Source organism: Heterocephalus glaber, unplaced genomic scaffold (assembly GCF_053883595.1).
Source record: "Heterocephalus glaber isolate CG9 unplaced genomic scaffold, H.glaber_assembly_v1.0 deba00001724, whole genome shotgun sequence".
NCBI lineage: Eukaryota > Metazoa > Chordata > Mammalia > Rodentia > Bathyergidae > Heterocephalus > Heterocephalus glaber.
Window position 1 is genome coordinate 10,191,481 of NW_028258435.1, and position 24,552 is coordinate 10,216,032.

Genomic DNA, 24,552 nt, shown 5'->3' on the forward strand with positions numbered 1-24,552 from the left:
CCCTCCTACCCCGGGCCACCTGATTGGACAGTCCATACAGCCCGCCCCTCGACACTGATTGGCTCCTGCTCCACTGCCCGCCCTCTGAGCCTAGAGTGACTGCAGTAGCCAATCCTTTCCAGCGTGCCTGCGAATCAAAAGGGAGATTGTAAGGTAGAGACTTCTCGACCAGTTTGTCTCTCAGGATGCTGACCTGTCCTAGCCTGCATTTAGGAAGAGTTTACTCCTGGCCTGGCAGAACTGCTTCTGTCTTTGTTTTGCTTTGAAGACAGGGTCTTGCTATGTAATTTAGTCTGTTCTTGAATTCACTGTGTAGCTCAGGCTGGTCTTGAGCTCCCCTTGAACCTCCTGTTCTGGTCTCCCCAGTGTTGGGTTTTCAGTGATGTACCCCCAGCCCTGGCTACTCCAGTCCTCATGCTGGACTCAGTGGGCTCTTCCTGTGTGTTGCTCTTCCAAATCGGGACACCAGGTCTGCTGAGCCAGTTCCACAGTTAAGTCACTAACCACTGTGAGAGAGAGTGTCATGAGTCCAGCAAGGCCAGGACACAACGAAGAGAGGGAGGCCCTGCTGTTGTGAGAGGTGAGAAAGTAGGAATTAGTTCATCGGCTTCATGGACAAGAGTTTCTCCTACTCTATCTCTTGATTTACTCATTCTAAGCCAAGAAAATACATGCCAAAGAGAGGCAAATCATTGCTGAATAAACGCACTTTCTGGTGCTGAGGCAGGGAAACCTTAAAGACTTCAGACTGTAAGCTCCCTGTGCCCTGCAGTTGCCTCCTCGAAAGATGAAACTCTCTGTTTTTCAACACATTAATATCGCTAGAAGGAAAATAGTACCTGGAGTCATGTGACACTCTTGATTAATACCTTGTTTGGCTTGAGAATTGCATAGGATATTAGTAAAGCACACTGCTGGTGTGTCTGGCGGAGTCAAGGAGGTGTGAAATCAGGGACTTTATCTTTTTCCCTCTTTTTCCTCTCTGACACCGCTTTTGCTCTGTTTCTTGGTTCTCATGTAGCGGTTATCTTTCTTTCTTCATTTCCTTCCACTATGATATTTCTGTTAGAATCAAATAACAACTGCCTTCAATCTCTGAAAACATAAGTTAAAATAACCCCTTTATATTTAAGTCCTGTATGTCAGGAATTTTGTACTTACAACAACAACAAAAAAACTAGTAAAATTTACAGTAGGTGTCTAAACAAAATAAACTGCCAATTTCATCCACCTTTTCTTTAGAAGTCTATATAAATGAGTTATCTCTACGAATGCTCTAAAACATGTTCAAATGAAGATTTTCTTCATCTGAACATGTTTTAGTGTGAACTCTATGCATATCAAGACCACTTCCCAGGGAAAGCACCATGGTAAGCAGTAAGAACCTCTGAAAGGAAAAAAACCGCCAATAAAGTTGACACGTTTTCCACTTCCACACATGGAAGACACTTGTTTTCCACTCTTCTGCAGCTTGTGGCTGTCACCACTCCTTCTAAGCTGTTCTGAGCAGCTGATGGCAACATGCCAAATAGATCTGCAGCCCAGGAGGGCCCAAGGGGATGGTCATGACCTTTCCTCTTTAGGCTCAATGTACATCTCTGGTTCAAGTTGCCAGACTTAAGGCTGTGCCCTCCTTTACAATTTATTCATGTGCTTTACACTAATATTGATGAGTTACAAGACAGAAACACTCAAATCAAGTATGTGTGTTTAAACTAGGAGCGTGTTTGTTTTCTTTCTGTACTTATTAATGAAGAAGAAAAAGACAATTCTGTATGGATTGTATATGGATTCAAAACATTCAGACAATTGTGTATGGATTAAAAACATGCAAGAATTATTACTTATTAAAAAAGATATATGCGACTCCACGAAGGTCGCGCCACAGCGTATGAGGAGCTGGAGGCGCTGAGGAAGCAGAGGCTGGCCGAGCTGCAATCGAAACGGGGATCCTAATGATGCAGCACAACAGGAAGCAAAGCACAGGGAAGCAGAAATGAGAAACAGTATCTTAGCGCAAGTTCTGGATCAATCAGCCCGGGCCAGGTTAAATAACTTAGCATTTGTAAAGCCTGAAAAAACGAAAGCAGTAGAGAATTACCTTATACAGATGGCAAAGTATGGACAGCTAAGTGGGAAGGTCTCAGAACAAGGTCTAATAGAAATCCTTGAAAAAGTAAGCCAACAAACAGAAAAGAAAACAACAGTTAAATTCAACAGACGAAAAGAAATGTACTCTGATGAAGATGATGATTACTGAACTAAAAATGTTTAGAGACTGATGCTTAATGGAACAATTTTAGGGCAGAAGTAAAAATCTGTTTAAATGTTTACTTTGTTTTGTCTATATGCCTTTAAAAAATAAACTTGTTATGCAAAATAAAGTTGTTTTAGTATCACACACAAAAAAAGATATATGCCATGAACTTATATCCATATGACAAATGTGTAGAAAACAGCTAATTCAGTGTGAACTGTCCACTTTTTCCTGTGTATTGCTGGCTCCCTCATCATCCCAGTAGGATATTGTCACTAGGTGGTCTGTGCCCAGGGATTTACACATCCTGTTTACCTTTTTAGAACAAAGTCTTGCTCTTCTCACAGCACTATAGACCCATCTAACTATTTCTGTAGTCAAACCCTAATCATTTATAATTATCTCTTCCTTTCAAATAGTGTAGCTACCCGCATCTGCTTGGCCCACCAGGGGACTTGTCTGAGACACAGACAGCCCCACAGGTCCTGTCTGAAGTGGCCAGGCCTCAGGACACTGAGGATCTTTGCCCCCAGATGCCTCTCACATGGCCAACCCTGCCCCTGCTGCTCACCCTCCATGTGATTGGCTGCACCAGGTGCTGGATCGGGCCTGCTAGCTTTGATTCCCCTCAGTTCCCAGCCTGTGGGAAGCTATGTCCCCAAATTGGAAGACCTCCAGGCCCTCACCACCACAAAGGTACCACTTTGATCTCATACGAGCACAGATATAAATATCACAGGTAAATTGTATTCTACATGTTCTGATGGGCTCTCCAGGGAAAGAATCCCCCCAAAAAAGGCCAAAATTACCAAGTACATCAGTGAGGCTATTTACAATTTGAAAAGCTACTTTCTGATAAACTTAACAAGAGATACTATATTTATTGCTGTCTTTTAAAGGTTAAGGGTTAAAGTCAGAGTAACAGCCAGTGGGTGACTGTGTAGAGATGTGGAATTGTTTATTTACAGAGAAAATCATACACAGAAGGCATATTCATTATCATTTGAGATACAGTTCTTTGCTTGAATACCAATTTTTATCTCAGGTTTTGAAATATAACATAGCTTCCCATCTCCCAAAATGGGCCCTTCCAGTTTTGTGACAGATGCAGTTGCAACTCTCTCCCTCCTGAGGTCCACTATTTCTCATTGATTTGGGTATCAAAGAAATATATGTTAACATTTTGAACCATAAAATAGTGTAGACTATATTGCTAAATAATAGGACTATAAAATATGAATTAGGACATGATGTACTACATTTGGGGAAAAAAAGAGTAAGAATTTATATGTGTTCTTAGGGCACAAACGTGATGCCGCTGAAGCAGCCCCACTGAAGAATATATGCAGAGGCAACCCAGGCAGAGATATGGCAAAGAGGAGGTCACTTTCACTCTAAGACCGGTGGCTCAGCCAGCCAGATGAAGTGGGTTTGGAGATGAGCAGCCACATGTGATTGCTTGTAGGAACTTGGCTCAGAAAGCCAGAGTTATGGGCAGTGGATTGTATGGGACCAGCTGCACATCCTTCTCTGGGGCAGTTGATCCCCTGCCCCCTGAGTTGGCTTCTCAAGGGGCACCACAGACCCAGATGAGCAGCAGAGCTCTGCATCAGCCCTGGCCTGGAAGTGTGTTGAGTGAATCTTTCTAGGATCAACTCCCATTCCATGCTGCCTTGTACTGATGAGCAGGAAAGCTGCTTTACTTCAAGCAGCTCCATTTCCACACAACTCCAGCTGGCAGCCTGACCAGCAGTATGAGAGGGGAAAGGGATAAATGATTCCCATGCTGCTCTTCTCTGAGGGGCACACAGCCCAGGAGGGTACAGGGAGAAGTGCACATTGGCACAGGGAGTGGACGCGCACTCTTGTCTGCATGTTCGATCACAGCACAAGATTGTCTCATCCTTTTTTTCTAATGAGGACTTTATAAAATTTTCTGGTTGATTGATAAATTGATATTATCTATGTCTATATCTGTGTATGTGTTTTCTTTTAAATTATTATTATTTTTGAGACAGGGTCTCACTGTAAAGTTTGGGCTGGTCGTGTGTCCTCACCATGTAGCCCAGGCTGGCCTTGAACTCATGGCACTCCTCATGCCCTAGCCTCTCAAGTGCTGGGATTACGGATGTGTGCCGCCACACCTAGCTAATTTTTTTCTTGCACTTTTTCTCTTTTCCCCTCCTTCTAATGCTTATATTCTGTTATTTTCTCTTGCTCACTTTCTTTTGGGGGAGCCTTCACTTTTTATTTTCTTCTGCATTCTCCCTCTTTTAATATATTATTTTACTTTCTTCTCCTTGTTTTCTTCTCTCTTAGTTATATTTTTACCAAATTTTAAAACATTATTTTGTGTCATTTCTGTCCCTGGCAATGCTGTTGTTAACATTGTGGATGTTGCAGTTACACTTGGTTTTTATCTTATTACTGTGTCTGCTTCCCTGCTGTTTGTTACAGTTATGGTTATTCATTTCCCTATTTCTGTGTGGCTTTGAAGGTTGATCAGGTCACTATAAGTATTTGGGGTAGGTGCTCTGACACTGAGTCACACAATTCCAGCCCAGCTAAGAGACAGGATACTTTATTGCACTCACAACGGAGCCCCCTCTTGAACTTCACCAAACATTGTAACTCAAAGAATAGGGATTGAAACCCCAGAAAATGACTGTAGTCTTTTGACAAATAGCTGAGGCTTAGCTAGTTATAGCAACTGGGCTTGTCGAGTGCAGAGTCATGAATTAAACTGATTTTGTAACCAGGGGAGCTGTGTTTGTGCCTCAGTTCAGCTCACAGTTGTTGCCCTTCCCACCACATGCCCTGGCTCTTTGAACTTTCTCTGGATCTGAGGTTCTGCCAAGTAGGGGAATCCTTTATTTTCTTTGCTCTAATAAAATCTGCTAAGTTTAATTTATCTAGGGTTTTTTCTTTTTAATATTAACAATGGGATGGACACTGAAATTTTATTTCAATGTGATTAGGAGTTGGAGATGTTTCAATGTTATATTCTACATCTGTAAGTAATCTACTAATGCTGGGTATGGTGGTGCCAGTAATCCAGCTACTCAGGAGGCTGAGGCAGGAGGATCACAAGTTTATGGCCAGCCTGGGTAACTTAGGGAGGCCCTGTCTCAGGAAAAGGGGGTGAGGATGGGGTAGAGATGTATCTCAGTGTAAGACCTTGGGTTTATTCCCCAGAACTACATATAAACACACACACACACACACACACACACACAATTGTCAATAAATTTTGTATTTTTGTTTGTGACGCATATATTTTTATGATTTTTGCCTTCAGAACAATTAACAATAATTTAAATGAAGATGAAAGCAAAAATTCAATGGTTAGCATTTATTTATAAAAATAAATTTAAAGGAAACAAGATGTTTATGTGGTGATCTAGCCTAAGTTATACACAGAAGTATCACTCTTTGTTTTTAAAATTTGGAAAAAGAGGGTGGGGGATTTAGCTCAGTGGTTCTGCTGCCTGCCTCTCAAGCACAAGGACCAGAGTTCGATCCCCGGTACCAAAAAAAATAAAATAAAATAAAATTTGGAGAAAGAGTAATCTTTTTTTTTTTTGTACCGAAAATGAGTAATCTTAAATAGTAAGGTGCAGAAAACATGTTAATGGCAGTCTTGAGTTTTCAAGTCCCTCTCACTGATTTGGCACAAAGAGAAAAGCTGGCAGGAGCCAAGGATCACATGCTCGACATCTCTGCCAAAGTCATGAATTTGGCAGAAAAGAAGAAGAGTTCTGTGCAGAAAGAAAGGTGGTGCTGACTTCCCTGATGCCAGCAGGTAGAGGGTGCAGAGGGAGGCAGCCCTATTGGGACGTCCAAAGGGCTCTAGGTGGCCACCTACGTTAGGGACCTGTAGCCCATGGTGGTTTATGTCCTGCAGACAGTCCCCTAGAAGAGGGACCACAGAGCACTGGCTCATGTCTCTCCTCAGCAGGTGAGGAGCCTCCACAACCTCGATCTTGTCCAGGGCTCAGTCTCTGGGCAGGTTGGGCATGAGCACCCTCTGGCCTCACCAACTCCAGTCCTTGCCAACCCCAGGCCTCACCTCCCTGTCATGCTTGCCCTAAGCCTCCCTGAGACCTGAACAGCAGGAGTGTGGGGTGAAGCAGGTAAGGAGGAGTTTGGACATGTAGAGAGGGGCCAGGATGGACAGGGAAGCTGATGAGGAGAGGAAACCCCACAGTCAGGAACCAGGCTTGGGTTAGGGGGAATGTCAGGGTTAGCATTGGTGTTGGGTGTTGGATTAGAACTTAGAATTCAGACTTGGGCTTAGGCTTCATGGGTTAAGGTAGGGTTAGAATTAGTTTTATATTAATGTAAGGTTTGTAACGAAGTGTTAATGTTGGAGTTTATATTATACTTGGCATGTGGTTAGGGCTAACATTCAGTGTATTGTTAAGTTCATCTCTTACAATTAGGTTAGGGTTAATGCTCTGCCAGGAAGTCAGTGCAGGTTTTATAGGATAATGAAACCCTTAGGCCCACTTCACTTTCACCACCTGCCCTCCCAGGGAGAAAAATTCTTTTTCTATTTGGAAAGAGTTTTCTTTTTCTGGAACTTACTGTGGGACAGTTCATGACAGACATAAAGAACACATCCATTTTTATTTGAATGCATGTCTTCAGTTCTTCTGGATAGCTACCTAGGAATGGAAACACAAAGCAGTATTGTTGTGCCCAGATCGCGAAGTCCCCAAAGACCACCAAGGAGCCGATTCCGATGCAAACGCACGAGGGTCGTTTATTCAAGCTCAAGCAGGGACTCTCAATTGTCACCGAAGATCGAGAGCCCCGAATTTCAAATTAGCGGGGTTTTTATAGAGATTACAGCAAGGTTTGGAGATTTTCTACTTAGCAGTTACATGATTGGTTGACAATTAGCAAGCATGAAGTGTACATTTCTGATTGGCCAGGTGCATCGGGGGGGGGCAAATTTATATGTTACATTTGGACTAGTTGCTGAATTTATTTTGGCGTTCCTTACTTAACCCATTTCGCCCATTTTGATATTTTATCTCAGACAACAGCACTAGGAAAAATCGCTTTAGAGCGCCCCCTAGTGTACTTTGATATAAAATTCTGTAAAATGAGTTTATGAAAGGTAGTTTATATTTAAGGAATATACGTGCCTATTAATAAAACTGGGACCTCATCCACCAGTTAAAAGCTGATAGGTCGGTGGCCATTCTTAACACTTGGGAGACAGGTTTCACTGAGATGCTCCAGTTCACTTTTTCTCTGTACTCTAGAGAAAATATTGGTCCTGTTCTGCCTCCATTTCCTTTCTGATCTCATCTTCCACTGGTGAGGAGGCAATCTTAACTGTTGAGTTTCCCCATTCTCACCTTTCCAGGCTGAGACTGATGACTTAGAAGCAAGTTGTCTTCGATAACCCACCGTGAGCATGAGAAGAAAAGATCTCCTTTCCTGGTCTTATTTCTGATCTTTCTCTGCTACTTTACACTTTCCTTATAGAAGCATGTAAAATTAGAGAAAGGAAGGATCTCTAATAAGTTTAAAGGGAACCCCCCTCTCCCTCTCCCTCTCCCTCTCTCTCCTCCTCTCCCTCTCTCTCTCCCACCCCCCCTTCTAAGTCTGGTTTTCATCATTTATGTGTGTAGGGAAGGAAAATACCTTCGCTGATAAGTTGCAGATTTTAAAACATTTACTGTAAACTTTTAAAATGCTATGTAATGATGTTGGGTTTTTTTAGGGGGCTTAGGCTTTTATTTCTCCAATTCGTTGGGAGTTAACTTTAGAACCACCTTGTAGTTGGACTGCCCCTTCCTTCAGGAAGCCAGGCAGAGGCAGTTTACAAAAACTTTTCATGGAAAAAAATTAGCAATCAGCTAGCAACTTACACTTGTATCTTTATATGCTAACAAGAATAAAAAGATTTTAGTCAGCCTTTTTCTTTCACATGTGTACAGGAAACTGGTAAAGGTGCCTTTACTAAAATGTGAATGTGGCTGCTAGTTGATGAATATAAGTTTAACCTGTGAAGTTTTACAGACACAGAAGTTTTAGATTAAACCTTAAAGTGTAGACTTGTCTTGCTGCTAAGTATGTTTGCCTAGGTGATTAGGTAAATAACAGGCAAAATTCCTCTGAGCCACTTTGTGCTTCTAGAGGTGATTTCCTTTACAGGATGGAAAGTGCTGCCCTTTAATCCGTTTGCCTCAATCTCTCAAATAATTAGAAGAGAAAAAATATTTTAATGTCCTATTTTTCAGCTGGTCATGGTAGCACTACCTTTTTCATTCTTAATCAAATACATAGACTCCTTTGATTTGTTCATTTGCCAACAGGTGAAAAATGAGAACACAAGCCTAAGAGGCCAGTCAGTGTTTCTTAATAATTCTATGTTAATAAACAACTTTTTGTGCATTATGCTCTCTTTCTTCACCTATTTAATAATTATTGTCTTAACATTCACTATGGTGATGGAATAAAATAAGACAAATGTATTAAGGCCTTAAGCCAGAACATAGCTGCTAACAGTTTGGTTGGTTTTGTTGTGGTGGTTCTTTTTTTTTTTTTTTTTTTTTTTGCACTGACTACAGGAAAGTGCATACATTTGGTGCAATGACAGGCATGGATGATTAAGTTTCTCATACCGTGCATGTTCTAGGAAACATCTGGACTGGGTTGTTGTATAAAACATCTGTTTTGATAGTGTTTATCTCGATTATTTAAAAATACAGTAATACATTGCTGAACATATGCTTTTCTTTGCAAACAATTTGGCCTAATGGTTTTATCCTATGGCAGTACTGGTGCCAGGGGCAGGGACTATAGACCTAGCCCTCCAAGTTGAAGCTCTAGCTCAAAACATGGCACAGGCCCTCAATATTATGTCCCAGTCTCTATGTTGCTCGTGGATGAAATGTACCAGATGAGAAAGGTGGTGTTATAAAACCATATTGGTCTGGATTTGTTGACTGCAGCCCAGGGAGACAATTGTGCTGTCTTACACGTAGAACGCTGTGTTTCTATTCCTGACCACCAGGAACAGAAATTAGAGGCCTTACAAGAGGTGGACAAAGAGGTGTCCACCATCTAGGCTTTGCAGCAAGACCACCTGAACCAATGGTGGGAATCCCTAGGATCCACTTGGTGCTGGGTGGCTCTCGGTGGTGCTGCAATAGCAATGGGGTTGGTGGTTATGTGTTGTACCCTGTATTGTTTTTGTGGGCTCTGGGCACAAAGGGAAGCCTTGTGTGCTGGTCACAAGAAGTGGTAGTACCCGATCTTTGAAAGGGTGGGGTGTAGGGGTCTCCTAGCAGATGTGTCAAAGCCCAGGCATTTGAAGGTGCTTGAGGGCACCTGAGGACACAACTCTGTCATTTAGCACAGGTGCATGCCCACCATGAACTGTTTTTCCTCTGAGATGCCTGTCTGCTGTGCCACTCTGCATTGGAGCCAGCTGATTATGGACTGAAACATCTACAAACTGTGAGATAAATAAGCCTTTCCTCCTTTAACTTGGGGAGTCAGGTATTTTGTCTCAGCAACAAAGAAAGTAACTAAGACAGGTTACAATGAAACATGGTGTAATCAGGGCCATGTGAATGTGATATCTTTCTCTGAATGTTGCCTGTCATTGTGCTCACCCTCTTGTCAAGACATGACTTAACACAACAGCTATGTGATGAGATTAATTGGGATAAATGATAGGTCATAGTGGCATGAAATTTAAGTATGTTGCTGAGAATTGCCTATGATTTGAACCTTGTCAATTTTCATTTCAAAAATTTTAATATTATTAGAACCTGCTAAAATGGCAGAAATATTATGTGGATAAAGAGGGGCTATGATTATCTTAGCTACTGCCACAGCCCAACTGTTGGACATATAGGGTCAAAGCTTGTGACCCAAAACCCATGCAGCTCTGCCTCAAAGTTTTTGGTAAGTGAATCTGGTGCATTAGATTTCATGTATTGAACTCATACACTAGTGATCACCACATGCTTGTGCTGCATACTTGTGCCTCTCCATTTCTGGGGTCACAATGTGGTCTCATGCCCATCATTTGGGATTCTATTTTTTGGAATCCTATTCTGCGGATTTTCTTTAGAAACAAAGGAAAGATGCTAAAATCTTTATACACTTGCATGTTCAAGATGCTGCGATCTACAGATGACTTACTTTACTTTTGGGTGTATTCTGTTTAACTTTTATAAGAAAAAATAAAAGATCAGTAATTGGAAAATTAGAGAAATATTTTACAAATGGGAACAGGGTGGTCTTTCTTTTCTTTCATTGCTGAGACAAAATACCCAACACCCAAAGTTAAAGGAGGCAGGGCTTATTTAGCTTACAGGTTGTAGAGGTTTAAGTCCACAATTGACTGGCCCCAAGCCAGGGTGGCTTGGCAAAGGGGCATCACAGAAGAAAACCAGTTTATGGCAAGCAGAAGACAGCAAAAGCAAGGGAGGAACCATAACAGTGTCTTTCTGCCCCTTATATCTTATCCAAACTACTTAGTGTGGTCAGCACTCATGCCCTTAATCCTAGTTTCCTTGAGCTTAACACTTCACCATGAATCATGCACACTCTAGATCCAGCCACCTCTGAAAGTACCCCACCTATGACTACATTAGGCTTTGGGGAGACATCTAGACACAAGCCATAACAAGGATAAAGAAATGGATGGAGGGCCAGGGATTTAGCTCAGTGGTTGAGCTAAATGGTCAGTGGTGAGCTTGCCTCACAAGCACAAGGTCCCAAGTTCGATTCCCAGTACAAAAAAAAAAAAAAAAAAAGAAAGAAAGAAATGGATGGAAAGGGGAGAAGAGGATGGGAAGAAGTAAAAAGTGTTCAGATGTGCTGTATACATGTGCCACTTTTTGACAACAAATGTAAAAATATGGTGCAAACAAATATTAATAAACATTTAAACTTATTAAATTGTTTTCATTTTGGATTGTTAATCTTGTCATCATTTTGACTTGAGACATGCTGGTAAATAACACTTATGTGTGTCTGTGTGTGTCCTTCTAGAGAGAAAAACTGGTACATGGGCCATTGATCTGAGTGGGCAACAACTGTATTGAGAAAAATAGGTGAGCTGGAGATTTAGCTCAGTGGTTTTGCCGCCTGCTGCACAAGCGCAAGGACCCGAGTTAGATCCCCAGTACCCAAAAAACAAAAAACAAAAACAAAAAAAAATGCCCCTGGGGAAAAATAGGTGTTGAAGAGAACTGGGCATTGAGGGAATAAAAAAAGTGGAAAAGATAAGCTTCTGCATACTTGAATTTCTTTAAAAAGGTGTGATGTTTGGTACTGTTATCATCCAAGAACATTAGACTCTAGTTGTGGACACAGACATTTTTTAGTGGTTCCTTATGGAACTTCAAAGCCTTTCCTTTTGGGCTATGGTTGGAGTATTGCTTCTTCTTGTTCTTAATCTTCTACCTTCATTTGAACAGTCAGGGCTTCCCCAGGTTTAAGCCCTTAGGCATCCATTATAAGAGTATTCAGCCTCTGATTATACAAGGAAATCTAAAAATTCCTTCATAACATTAGAAAAGTGGAAAAAACCCTGCAGTACGCTAACACAACACTGAACTGAGGAGAGAATGTAATGAGGTTGGTGTTATGTGCATCACAACCTGAAAAAAGTCAAAGTAGTTACAGATATTCCTTGAGGTACAAAATGGACATATTTGATTAACCAAGCTGAAATAAAATATATTGAATATGCATTTAATATACTGAATCTACTGAACATTATAGCTATGCCCTTTGTACATTAACATGCTTATCATGTTTATGTTGACCTGTAGCCAGGAAAAATAATCTAACATATAGCCCATTTCATAATATAAAATATTGCATATAATTTATTAAAGAGTACATTGAAGAGTAGTACTTCTTTGCCCTTGATATTTGATTGCTGCTGCCCAACAGAAAGAGTATTGCCACTGTAAATAAGAATACACATGTACCACTAAAATATGATGTCTTTAACTCTTGGGGAAGATACAAGACGAATGGAGTTACTTGAATGGAGTTACTATTTTTAGTTTTTGGAATACTTTCTACACTGACTTCCATAGTGGTTGAACTACTTTACATCTCCATCAACAACGTTGAATGGTTCCTCTTCCCCCTGAACCCTCATGAACATTTTTAAAAGTCTTTTTGTGGAATAAAATGCTGTTCCAATTTACATTTCTTTATTGGGCAAAAATGCTGAACATTTTTTCAGGTATTTATTGGCTATTGTACTTATTCTGATAAATGTGTATTCATTCCACTTGCCTGATTTTTCAAACTATTAGTTCTCTGGGGAGAAACTGGCAAAAATTTTTCTTGTCCTATAGGTTATTTGTTCACTCTGTTGTTTGCTTCCATATCTGTGCCAAAGTTTTGTTTTGTTTTGTTTTGCTTGGTACCGGGGATCAAACTTGGGACCTTGCACTTGCAAGGCAGGCAGTGGAACCACTGAGCTAAATCCCCAGCCTAGTGCTGAAGTTTTAAAATTTTATATAATCCTTTTTGTTATGTCATCCCACTTTGTTTTCTACCAAAGATACCATCAAGAGTATTGAGAAAACTAATTTTGTTGTCTCTATATTCAGAACATGGAATGCCTATTTATTCATGTTTCATTATGTTTTTTGATGCAGGCATATATATGACTGCTGTACAAATATTACTATGGAAAGAATATTTCCTGAGCAACACAATCATGATTTGCAATAGTGATTTCTTGGATCCTATCCTGTTTATGTTCTTTCTTGACCTAAACTTGTTTCTTTCCTTAACTTAAAATGCAGATATAAAGAGAACTGTTTCACAGTCTGTAAAGGCATCTAGCTAAGCTGCCCCTGCCCCCATCACTGGATTGAAAGCCATGATCATCCTCTCTCTACCTTTCCTGATGCTAGGCCTAAATGAATAGCATTTGGCTTAGATCTTGTCCATTATGTAAGAAAAGGACAAACACAGATGTGTTGTGGTTTGTATTACCATAATTTAGATACTAGGGAATAAACCTAGGAGTACTAAAGCACTGAACTATCACTGCAGAGCTTTCACATATATTTTGAGACAGTTCTTACAACACTGAATAGGCTCATCTTACATTTGTTTTCCTCCTACCTCTGCCTCCTAAGTTGCTGGGATTACAAACATACATCACAAGGGCCAGGAAGATTTTTTTCAAGGTAAAATAATGGGAAAGTAAATGTGCTCAAGATAAATTGTCTGTATTTTCAATATTCCATCACTACCTCAAATAGCAATACACACTCTGGCGATGGTGAGAAGCAGAAGTGGGCTGTAGGGAAGTTGGTCATATGCTGCAGGGTGTAAAACTGACATTGTACTAGGCAGCGTACTATATTCCATATGCTGGATAGTTCAGATATACAATGGATGTAATTTTGGATGGTATTACACAACTAGAAAGAAATTTATATGTCTAAGCATAATTACAGCTAGGGCAAGCTATAGTGTTTACTGCATTATGGGTATTTAATGCATTTCTCACTTACGTTTTCATGATATCATACGTTTGTAACAATGTAACCCATCAGAAATTTAGCAGCTTTTGTATTCAAGAACACTGTGTAATACATTTTATAAAATATTTCAAGGTTAAAATGACTGTAAAAAACACAAGCCAGAGGAGACCAACTGGGACTCATGCACACTCCTTGGCCCAGTACGTGTGTTTGAAGGCAATTATCACATACCTCAAACATCAGACGATGGTCCTTATGAGCCATAAAAAATGGCACTGTATAAATTTCTCTCAAAAACTGGTATAACAGGGCCGGGGATTTAGCTCAGTGGTTCTGCCACCTGCTTTGCAAGTGCAAGGTCCCAAGTTTGATCCCTGGTACCAAAAAACCCCAAAAAAAGACCTGGTATAACAGAAGAAAATCTGAATTATAATTAGTAAATTTCAGTTTTTAATGAACTGACTGATGACTCTCATGAGTTAGGTTTTCCTTCATGCCATTAGTTCAATTTATTAGGTAAAAACAATTATCACCAAAGCTAGAATGATATCACAGCAGCAGGGAACAGAATAAATCCAGTTCCTTCATTAAATTCAATAGCAATCATTCTCCCCAAAACAACTCCACAGTTGACAACAATTTCTTCAAGTGTTTTTACTGATGTCACACCATCATGTATATTTTCTGGAGAGATTACTATAATTCATGATATCCTTTTAGAGACTATTTAAGAACCTGCTGCTATGTAGAAATCATAAACTCATAGCGGTATGGTAATTGTTTTTGGTACATGTGGTGGAAAAATTACCAGCAAATTAAGTCATAGCAATATAAACATGAAAAGTAAAATTTGATGATAATAAGAAAATAAAATTTCATGTAAATGCTACTGGATCCAAAATTTTAAAAAATATACAAAATTATGTACATGATAAGTTAGGAGGATATAAAAAACATGTGCTAATCTGCAAGTTGTGCAAAAACTCAACTTTGTCAAAAACACATATTCACAAGTCTCTGAAAATATATCCTTCTATAAAATATAGCATCAAATTCAAAAACATCTTTTGTCACACACAATGTGAAGTATATGCACCAAAAAGTTAGAACAAATGTAGTGGTAAAATCTCAACAATTAACGAAATTTTTTCAAGTTTTTTGGGGACTTATACTTCCCAATTTTAAAGACAAAGCAAAAACTACATATACACAAGTAAAAAGCACATTTCAATTCACCACTTTTAATTAAAAGACCCTATGTATTAAGCTCAAGGACACAAAAAACACATAAGTATGTCAACTCAACATTTTTATATTAAACAATACAGATATACAATACAGATATTTATAAGCAAGTTACTGAAAAACACACTATGTACTTTAGGATATCTCCATCTGGAATTGTATTTTCAGGAAAACTTATGAATATTGACATCAAACATTTTATGTTAATTATTTCTATAGATCTAGAAATTTTCACAGGATTTTAAAAATAGGTTTAGATATATAAAGTTTCTTTCCAATGAGACTTCATGTATTTTGACAGCTTTCCCACTTTGCTAAGATACATAGGGTTTCTCCCCCATGTGAATTCTTTCATGCATTTGACAATAACTGCATGTGCTGAATGCTTTCCCACATTACTTACATATGTATGGTTTCTCTCCAGTGTGAATTCTTTCGTGTATTTTACAATAATACTTTGTGCTGAAGGCTTTCTCACAATGCTCACATACATATGGTTTCTCCCCAGTGTGAATTCTTTCATGTGTTTTACGTTCACTGTGCCTGATGAAAGCTTTCCCACATTGCTTACATACATAGGGTTTCTCACCAGTGTGAGTCCTTTCATGTATTTTACAATAACTCTGTGTACTGAAAGCTTTTCCACATTGCTTACATACATATGGTTTCTCCCCAGTGTGAGTTCTTTCATGTATTTTACAATAACTCTGTGTACTGAAAGCTTTTCCACATTGCTTACATACATAGGGTTTCTCACCAGTGTGAATTCTTTCATGTATTTTACATTCACTGTGCCTGATGAAAGCTTTCCCACAATGCTTACACACATAGGGTTTCTCCCCAGTGTGATTTCTTTCATGTCTGTTACATGTACTACGCCCGCTGAAAGCTTTCCCACACTGCTTACATACATAGGGTTTCTCTCCAGCGTGACTTCTTTCATGTACTTTACAATAAGAGTGTGCACTGAAAGCTTTTCCACACTGCTTACATATATAGGGTTTCTCCCCAGTGTGATTTCGTTCATGTATATTACATGTAATACGCTTGCTGAAAGCTTTCCCGCATTGCTTACATACATAAGGTTTCTCCCCAGAGTGAGTTTTTTGATGTATTTGACAATATCCACGTGTGCTGAAAGCTTTCCCACATTGGTTACATAAATAGGATTTCTCCCCAGTGTGTCTTCTTTCATGTATTTTACAATAACCTTGTGTACTAAAAGCTTTTCCACATTGCTTACATACATAGGGTTTCTCCCCAGTGTGACTTCTTTTAGGTATTTGACAATATCGATGTGTGCTAAAAGCTTTTCCACATTGCTTACATACATAGCGTTTCCCCTCACTGTGATTTCTTTCATGGATCTTAACATCACTGGATGTGCTGGAGGCTTTCAAATTATTCTTACATACAAAGGTCTTCTCTCTAAGGTGAGTTGTTTCACTAAGATCTGAGTGGGATTTCCCACATTGATCACATTCATAAGGCTTCTCTCCAGTCTTTGTCCTTGCATGCTTCTGAAAAGACTGGAAATCACTGAAAGTTCTTCTATGTTCATTACATTTGTATAGCTTCTCTTCAGATCCCAAATACTCACATGGCTTCAGTGCACTGTGAGCTATGATGGGCATATTTAGTGAAAAAATCTCAACCAGGGGGTTTCTACAAGCAAGGCTTTCAGCTGGTTTTAAACTATCTTGTTTCATGTGTACATTAGCATCTAGAGTCCAAAGGAATATTTCCTCATGTTGATTCCAAGCTTCATTTCTGTAAAAGAAAATAAAAAAGATACAAAGGTGAAATTTTAGATTTTTTTTTTTTTTTTTTGGTACCAGGGATTGAACTCGGGACCTTGCACATGCGAGGCAGGAGGCAGAACCACTGAGCTAAATCCCTGGCCCCCTATATTTCTTACTTTGAAAGAAATTCACAATGATGATTCAGGTGCGCAGGCTGAGCTTCCACTCACCGTCCTGCTGAATTAACTTCCCAGAGTGCTGAGTTTACAAGAATGCACCATCATGTTGGGCCTATCAGAAGCTTTCTTTATCCATGCACCTAAAGATGGATATCTAGGCTGATTCCAGGCTCAGCTGTCATAAATTGGCCTGCTTTGACTACAGGCATGCATGTTTCAGTATAACATGACTTTAGCTCTTTTGACAATAGATCCAGGAGAGGTATGCTTGGGTCAAACAGAACTTCTAGTTTTTCTTTTTGAGCTATCTAGATATTGACTATCATAACTGCTGTACTTAACATTGCCATCACCAATGTTGGAGGGGGCCTTTTGAGAATTTTAAAACATATATGGACACAGTTCTCTGCAGGATGGCATGAAAAGATCTATTAATTCAACAATAGCATTCACTTGCACTTTGAATACTGCTTCAAGGTTAGCAATTTTTAGATACCAAATGTCTCATATTCACATGTATATATAAATAGATATCCTGAAGATGGGTTGTTGTCAAAACTCCAAATTTATTCTTTTCATATACACGTACATGCTATACCTAAATGCAATTTTATACATTTTCATGATGTTGACCACGTTTATACTTTTATGTCAGATAGTGTCACTTGTTGCATGATATCAGTACTAACTCAGTTTCCTATGTTGGAATATTTCCATATTCAATTGTCAGATTACACTTACTCAAGCTGTATACATCTTTGGAGAACATTTGTGAAACTAAATAAATTCGAACATGGCCTCATTTTCTTGTCATATTTCTGCTCACACACTGAGGAACATTCTTTTTCCTTGTGAGTGCAAATTACCTTAGATTTCTCCAGTAAGTCTCATACTCTTCTTCAACTTCCCAGTCATCCCAGTCTCTCCCTGAATTGCAGACACAGAAATATAAAGAATCACTGCATTATTACATAAAATTTAATAGATTTAAGTTAAATTCCTGACATAATATAACCAGGCCAGAGATATTCTTCAAAATGTTTTCACATTTTATTGAATGAAACTGCACTGATGAGCAACAAACAACATTCTCTGATTGAGTAATGTCATCTTACCTATAGCTGCCATGTTTCTGAAGATTTCCCACATCACATCTCTGTAGAGTTCCTTTTGAGATAGATTCAGCAAAGCCCACTCCTCCATGGTGAAGTTCACGGCCACATCTTCAAAGGTCACTGCCTCCTAAATGATCATACATATATTTCTCAAAGGAAGGTTGAGACTCACAGTTTGGGATATCTCAACTCTCATAAAAAGTTAAATTGAGAGCCAGGTGTGGTGGTGCATGTCTGTAATCCCAGCACTCAGGAGGCTGAGGTAGGAGGATCACCATGATTTCAAGACCAGTGTGGGGTACACAGTGAGTTCAAGGGGAACCTGAATTACACAGTGAGACCCTGTCTCAACAAAACAAAACAACTGAGTGGAGGCTGAATCCTTCAAATATTAACTCCATGTCTTGGTCATCAATTCCATTTGTATGCACATTTCTTTCAGATAGCAATTCTGATGCCAGACTGCTATTCACTGCTAAAACACCAGCAGAATAGGAGCAGTGGTTCTTACTCCTCAGTCACTGCAAGGGTATCTGTGCACTGTCTCTACAGCAGAGCTCACAGACAGTGCCTACAAGATTACAATCCATAAAACACTGGGGCAGATGAATAGCTAATGAATGTCTTTTTTTTTTTCCAATGTCAGGGATCAAACTCAGGACCTTGTGCTTGTGAGGCAGGGGTGGTGCCACTGAGGTAAATCCCTGGCCCATGAATGGCTTTGATAAACCATAGGTAGTATCTCTTCAAATCTTATCATTTATGGCATTGAATCTTTCTTTCTTTGATTGTACTTAGGCAGCATTTTGAAACTTAAATTTGGCTTCACAGAAAAGAACATAATTGAACATCAAATAAGGTTTATAAATGCTAATTAAAATGTTCATGGAAAAGTTTTATTGGAACGAGTCTATGAACAATGAAAAGAGGGAAAGCCTGGCATATTATCTTGTAACTCAGTATCATCAAATGGCCACCTTGTATTCTTAGATAGGAGATTCTAGGGGAGTATGGAAGAGCAATGAAGGGAAGATGAATAAAATATACGATATACATTGAAAACCAATATGTCACAAAGTAGTTAGGCACAAAAGGAAAATCCAGCCAGGTGTGGTAGTACATGCCTGTAATTCCATCACTTTGGAGACTGATACAGGAGGAGTGCCATGAGTTCAAGGCAACCCTTGTCTACATAGTAAATTCAAGACCAGTCGGAAATACAATGTGAGATTGTGCCTCAAACTCTCTCCCAAAAAAGGAAAGCTTCAAAATCATGTCATTTACAAATGACACTTTCAATTAAAAAAAATAGCATAATAAAAGTCTAACAACATTCAATACCTTCTAAGCAAGAAGGGTGATAGCTTACATAATATACATGAAAGACATTCAAATTCCACCTTTCATGAGACTGTACCATTAGTGGAGAGAATGACAAGTGGATCTCAAGCAAGAAAGTCTTCAGTGAGTCCACATGTAAACAGAATATTAATTCATGATACATCTAGTGTTTTGGGTCCTGGAAGAAATCACAATCTACTTCATTTATGTGCAGGGAGAATCAGGTATGTATTTGGAAGCCTGAATTGTATACTCTTCTATTCTATGTACAATAATTAAGTTACATATTGAAATAAGAAACAAACTTGAATTCCTTGAGAATTCATGGTGAAATAACTTTGATGTGAAAAAAAGTGTCCTCAGAAGACAATCATGGGATATATACAAGACAAGAAATATTTGCTACATACACTGTATAATAATTTTGTACAGGGAGCAAAGATGATGAACACAAATCTAAAAACTTGACAACATATCTAACTCAAGCAAAAACACTGAATAGAAAACAAGAACCAAAGCTTTTTTGAGAAAATTACTAAATAAAATGAAGTGTATAAGAATACAATAAGGAAACAGACTTATGCAAGAACAGAAAATCAAATAATACACTGTACACTCATTTCTTTTACTTTGGAGTTTGGCAAAATATACAGTTCAGTGACTTCTTTCCAATGTCCAGAGAGAACACTGTGTTATTATTCCTGGAGATAGATGTGATTCTCTTTTAGGTAAACTTGAAAACTCCTGAACCACATGATCAATGGAATGGATGAGAAAGCATGTTGCCCTTGATTCACAGGGCCCTTGATTCACATGTTGCCCTTGATTCCCCTGATATCCCCGATATCAGCACATGTGAACAATAATGAGACCAAAAAAAAAAAAGCCTCTGAAAATATTTCTCTTTGCAATTTCTATAATACTCACTTATTGAAAATTCTAAGGGAGGAAACTGAAATAACACAATTAATAGAGAATCACACATGGTAACCTTAGGAAAAGTCACCAAAGTGGGAGAGTCATAGGGAAAGAGAGGTTCAAGTCAGGTAGGGAATCAATCAACTGGGTACTCTCCATTGCCCAAGCCCAATGATGAAATTTTCTGAATATTCCTAGGATACTTACATTATTATTATTGTTCAATATCACCAATAATTTTGAAAATAAATTTTATTCCAAAATATTTAAACACTAAATCACCATTAAGAAAGTACACATTAATTTGTATCTGTGTGTCCGCACTTATGTATGAAAAGATGAGTTATCATTCACACATAGGGCAAATAGGCAAAGCAGCACAGTTGCAAACAGGAGACCCACAGAACACCAGCAGAGGTCAAACTCTATACTGCCCATTAGCAGAACAACAGGGAACAGATATCAGATATGATCAATGTCTACACATCTGGGTTATGGTACCAATGCTATGCCCACCTGCACAGGAATGATTATGTTGACATTTACAAAGATAGATTAAATACAAAGTTATGCAAAAACCAACAGTAGTCTAACATTGATTCAGCAGAAGATATATTAATTTGATATTATTCTATTTGTATCTAAAAGTAGATAATAATTACAGCGATCAGATCATTTATGAAAGGCAGTTCTCTAAAAAGAACAGTCCTGATACATACTCTACCAGTCATTGATTCTCACATATATCTGAAAATTTCAAAAAAAATCCATTCAGTAATTGATAGCTGATGGAGGCACAAAAATCTGTAAAGGAACAGTTAAAATAGCATCATGCTTCACAGGGATTGATTTAATATTGTATAATACTTTACCTAGTAACTATATAGTACACAGTCTTCTCAAAATCACAAGAAATATTCACCCAAATAGACCATGGTCAAGTCAACATGAAAGAACTTAAATTCTAGGGAGGAAATAAAGAATTGAAATGTGTTATGGACATGTACCAACTCCCTACAATGAATTTAATCATTATATACTGCAAACATGTATGAATAGAAGTAAAGAAACAGAAAAAAAACTTAACTGTGTTCAAAGAACTAAAACTCATGCAAAACAGACTCAGGTATTGAAGTGAAATTGAAAATCAACATATTTAAAATATGTCTAAGAATCAGAGATGAAATCACAAATTTTTAAGACACTTGTTTCAAATGAAAAGCTCATTTAAGTATTAAGGATTTCATAATATATGACTGGATGGACAAATATTAAACTATTAAAAAATTAAATACAAAAATTAAAATACAAAAATTAAACTATTCCTGTTGGTAAAACACAATAAAACCACCTATATATAAAATATTAGATGAAAATTTCCTATGAAAATTTTATACAGATTTTGTTTTCACCTGCATGCTAGCATTTTTCTTATTCTACGAAAAATTCTAATTCATTATTACCTAAAGAAAAATTCAATAATAACATTTTTAATATCAGAAAATAATTTTAATAATGAACTTGAAATAACCTAAGCCCAGAGGAAGTAGAGTAAGGAAGTTGAGTGGCTGAAACATAAATTTTCTTACAATCCTACAGACAACAAATTCAGGCAAAGAAACCACAAATAATCTTTCCAGAATAATAGTAATGATCTACTAACTTCAATTATTAACTTATTCAGAATTCCAAAGACTTGAAACCAAATAACACTTTGCTTAATGAGATTGCTAAGGTCTAAAGAGACTTCAGAAAATCCATCCTGTGCTCACACTGGGGGTAGCTAGATGAAATCAGAGAGATGTACTAGAAGGAACCATAAGTGGTGTTCACATGCATCATAATTATATGTATCTTTAGGCATATTTATGGTGAATGCAAAAAAAAAAAACCCTTTTAATTTTTCTTTGCTCTTCAAATGTAATCAATTCTTCACTCCATTTTTAACTAGGAAAATCATAATCTTATGGTTAAATCATAAATATAAATTCTCAAGTGGATAGTAACCTGTATTTTATGCAAGCAACTTGCTGCAAAAGAAGCAAAAGGGAAGCTGGGTGGGGAAGAAGCCCGCTTCATTGCAGTTCCCAAAAGAGCCCACACTCAGAAGGTTGAACACACTCTTGAGGTTATACACAACACATTGTGCCATGCAGCCCACACAGCCAAATCACAGGGGATGAGACAGGGAAAAATGAGAAACCAGGAAATTTAAATTGGGGGCCTCTTCATCTCCTACTTAGCTATCTTCACAGGATGAAATTTCAGGTCCTCAGCCTCAATTCTGAGCAGAGATAAACACCTACAGTCAGTTGTCTTTTCCCAATTTTTCTTCTGAATTTAAATGTATATTAATTGATGAGAAATAAGCAATTTTCAACCAAAAAATGGTGGGCCCCAAATTAATACACCAGCCAGAGTGATCAAAACTTTGACAAATTCAGAATGCTGCCCCAATACACTGTTTCAAGTGAAGATGCTTGTCCAAAGCAGCTGATGTTTTTCATTGAGTCATCATTCTGAAGTTACCATAGGGTGAAACGAGTCACCCTATAAGCAGAAATGAATACCGTACCTCAAAATAGCTTATGATAAAAAGGAATGAACACTCCCATTGTTTGAAAAATTATAATCTTATGTTCTCTCATCCACTAAAAATTACACTATGCGCACGACCTCAAATTCCCAGATACTTTTGTAGTGCCAAAGTGCCAGCCAGTATATACAGCAGCTCAATGCACATAGTCCAGGAGAATGGAGGACATACCCAGAAGTTTCAGAGGCAAAGTGTACAGCTTTATTCTTAACACTGGTGGGTCAGTCTGTGACTTCTCCACAAAGAGACTGACCCCGCCATTCAGCCACAGCTGGGTTGCTATACACTTAGGGAAGGGGCAGGTTTACAAGTTCCAATTCTTTATTTATATTGGGTCCAGCAACCTTATTGGTTAGAATTTCACACACAGCGGGTTCACAGTACACTGAGTTCTATCTTATTTGCATATGGTAGGAAGGCAGAACAAAGAAAATTCCTGAGATGTTTGAGGGAGCGGAGCCCAGCAGACTCAGGAATGTTAAGAGAATTGGAGGGAAGTTATCTTTCCCTGTTAGCAAGTCCAGCTTCAGCTACAGAGAAGTTTATTTTCCTTTCATTCCCTCCCCTTTTTGACCCTAGTTGATTATCTGGAGAGTCTATATTTTGGCAGGTGTACATGTGTCTGATTCTGACATCACCATAAGTTGTTAAGATTCCTTTATAGAATTGCGGCATTGGGAGACAAAGTGTATGAACCAGTTTAAGAAACAGGGCCCTATTGTTAGGAGTAGGAGAATGACGAACAATGGTCCTAATATGGCCCCCAGCCATGGTCTCTAGTAACTTAGTGTATCCCACCAGGATTCTTGTGGTTCATCTTTCTTTTTGTACTGTTTGATCCTTTCTTTGTTGTACATTTTCTCTGACTACTCCTGATTGGTTGCTATAATAACAACATTCTTCTCCCTGGAGCAGGCAGGTGTCTCCTTGTTGGTCTGTCAACAAGTCTATGCCCCTCCTGTTTTGGAGGACTACATCTGCCAAACAGTCTATTTGATTTTGTATTGCTCCCAGGGCTCTTTGGACAGCATCTAGGTCATCGGTGATCAGCCATCCAAGGGCACTGTATTATTATTGTCCCAGACCAACAGCTGTGGCTCCAAAAGTGAGATTTACTGAAATAGCGAGGCCTTCAAGAATGGGTAATATTGGGCCGAGGATTTAGCTCAGTGGTTTCACCGCCTGCTGCGCAAGCGCAAGGACCCGAGTTCGATACCCGGTACCAAAAAAAAAAAAAAAAAAGAATGGGTAATATTACAGGACCTTATTTTTTTCTATCAGAAGGGGCCCAAAGATTAGTGGGGTCCTAGCATCTGATGTGTATATGGACAAGTCCAGGATGAGGATGGCCAAGGCATAGGAGCCTTCATAAGTCAGTGACGAGTGATATGGTCCATCTCCACAAAGAAAGTTCCTGTTGGGGGAACAATGGTAGTTTTGGTAGTGAGAGTTTCTACAGTCTGCTGTTACATTATTTTTAGTGGGATTTCCCATACAACATGTACTGTTTCCTTGTACTTCAGTGGGATGACTTAGAAGTGGACTAGGGGTATTAGCAGTCTGATTTAGTTGGGCATGACTGGAGTATATCCCTACTGCCTGATAGGTAAGGCCTGACAGGGGTGCACATAACTAACAGTCAGAGGCAAAGATGGGGTCTG

At 38.8% G+C, this 24,552-nt stretch overlaps 1 protein-coding gene and 1 pseudogene across 1 annotated transcript in view; one reads left to right on the forward strand and one right to left on the reverse strand.

The window, feature by feature from the left end:
• Positions 1-10: 10 nt before the first annotated feature.
• Positions 11-11,057, forward strand: LOC147821656 (programmed cell death protein 5 pseudogene; annotated as a pseudogene).
• Positions 11,058-14,976: 3,919 nt separating this feature from the next.
• Positions 14,977-24,552, reverse strand: part of LOC101702748 (uncharacterized) — a 47,328-nt gene continuing 37,752 nt past the window's right edge. The window contains exons 2-4 of the mRNA XM_021247272.2: positions 18,037-18,163; positions 17,788-17,848; positions 14,977-16,770 (exon numbers count right to left, since the gene is read on the reverse strand). Of these exons, the coding sequence (XP_021102931.2) occupies positions 15,396-16,770; positions 17,788-17,848; positions 18,037-18,163 (1,563 nt within the window). The 3' untranslated portion in view covers positions 14,977-15,395. The remainder of the gene's footprint in view (positions 16,771-17,787; positions 17,849-18,036; positions 18,164-24,552) is intronic.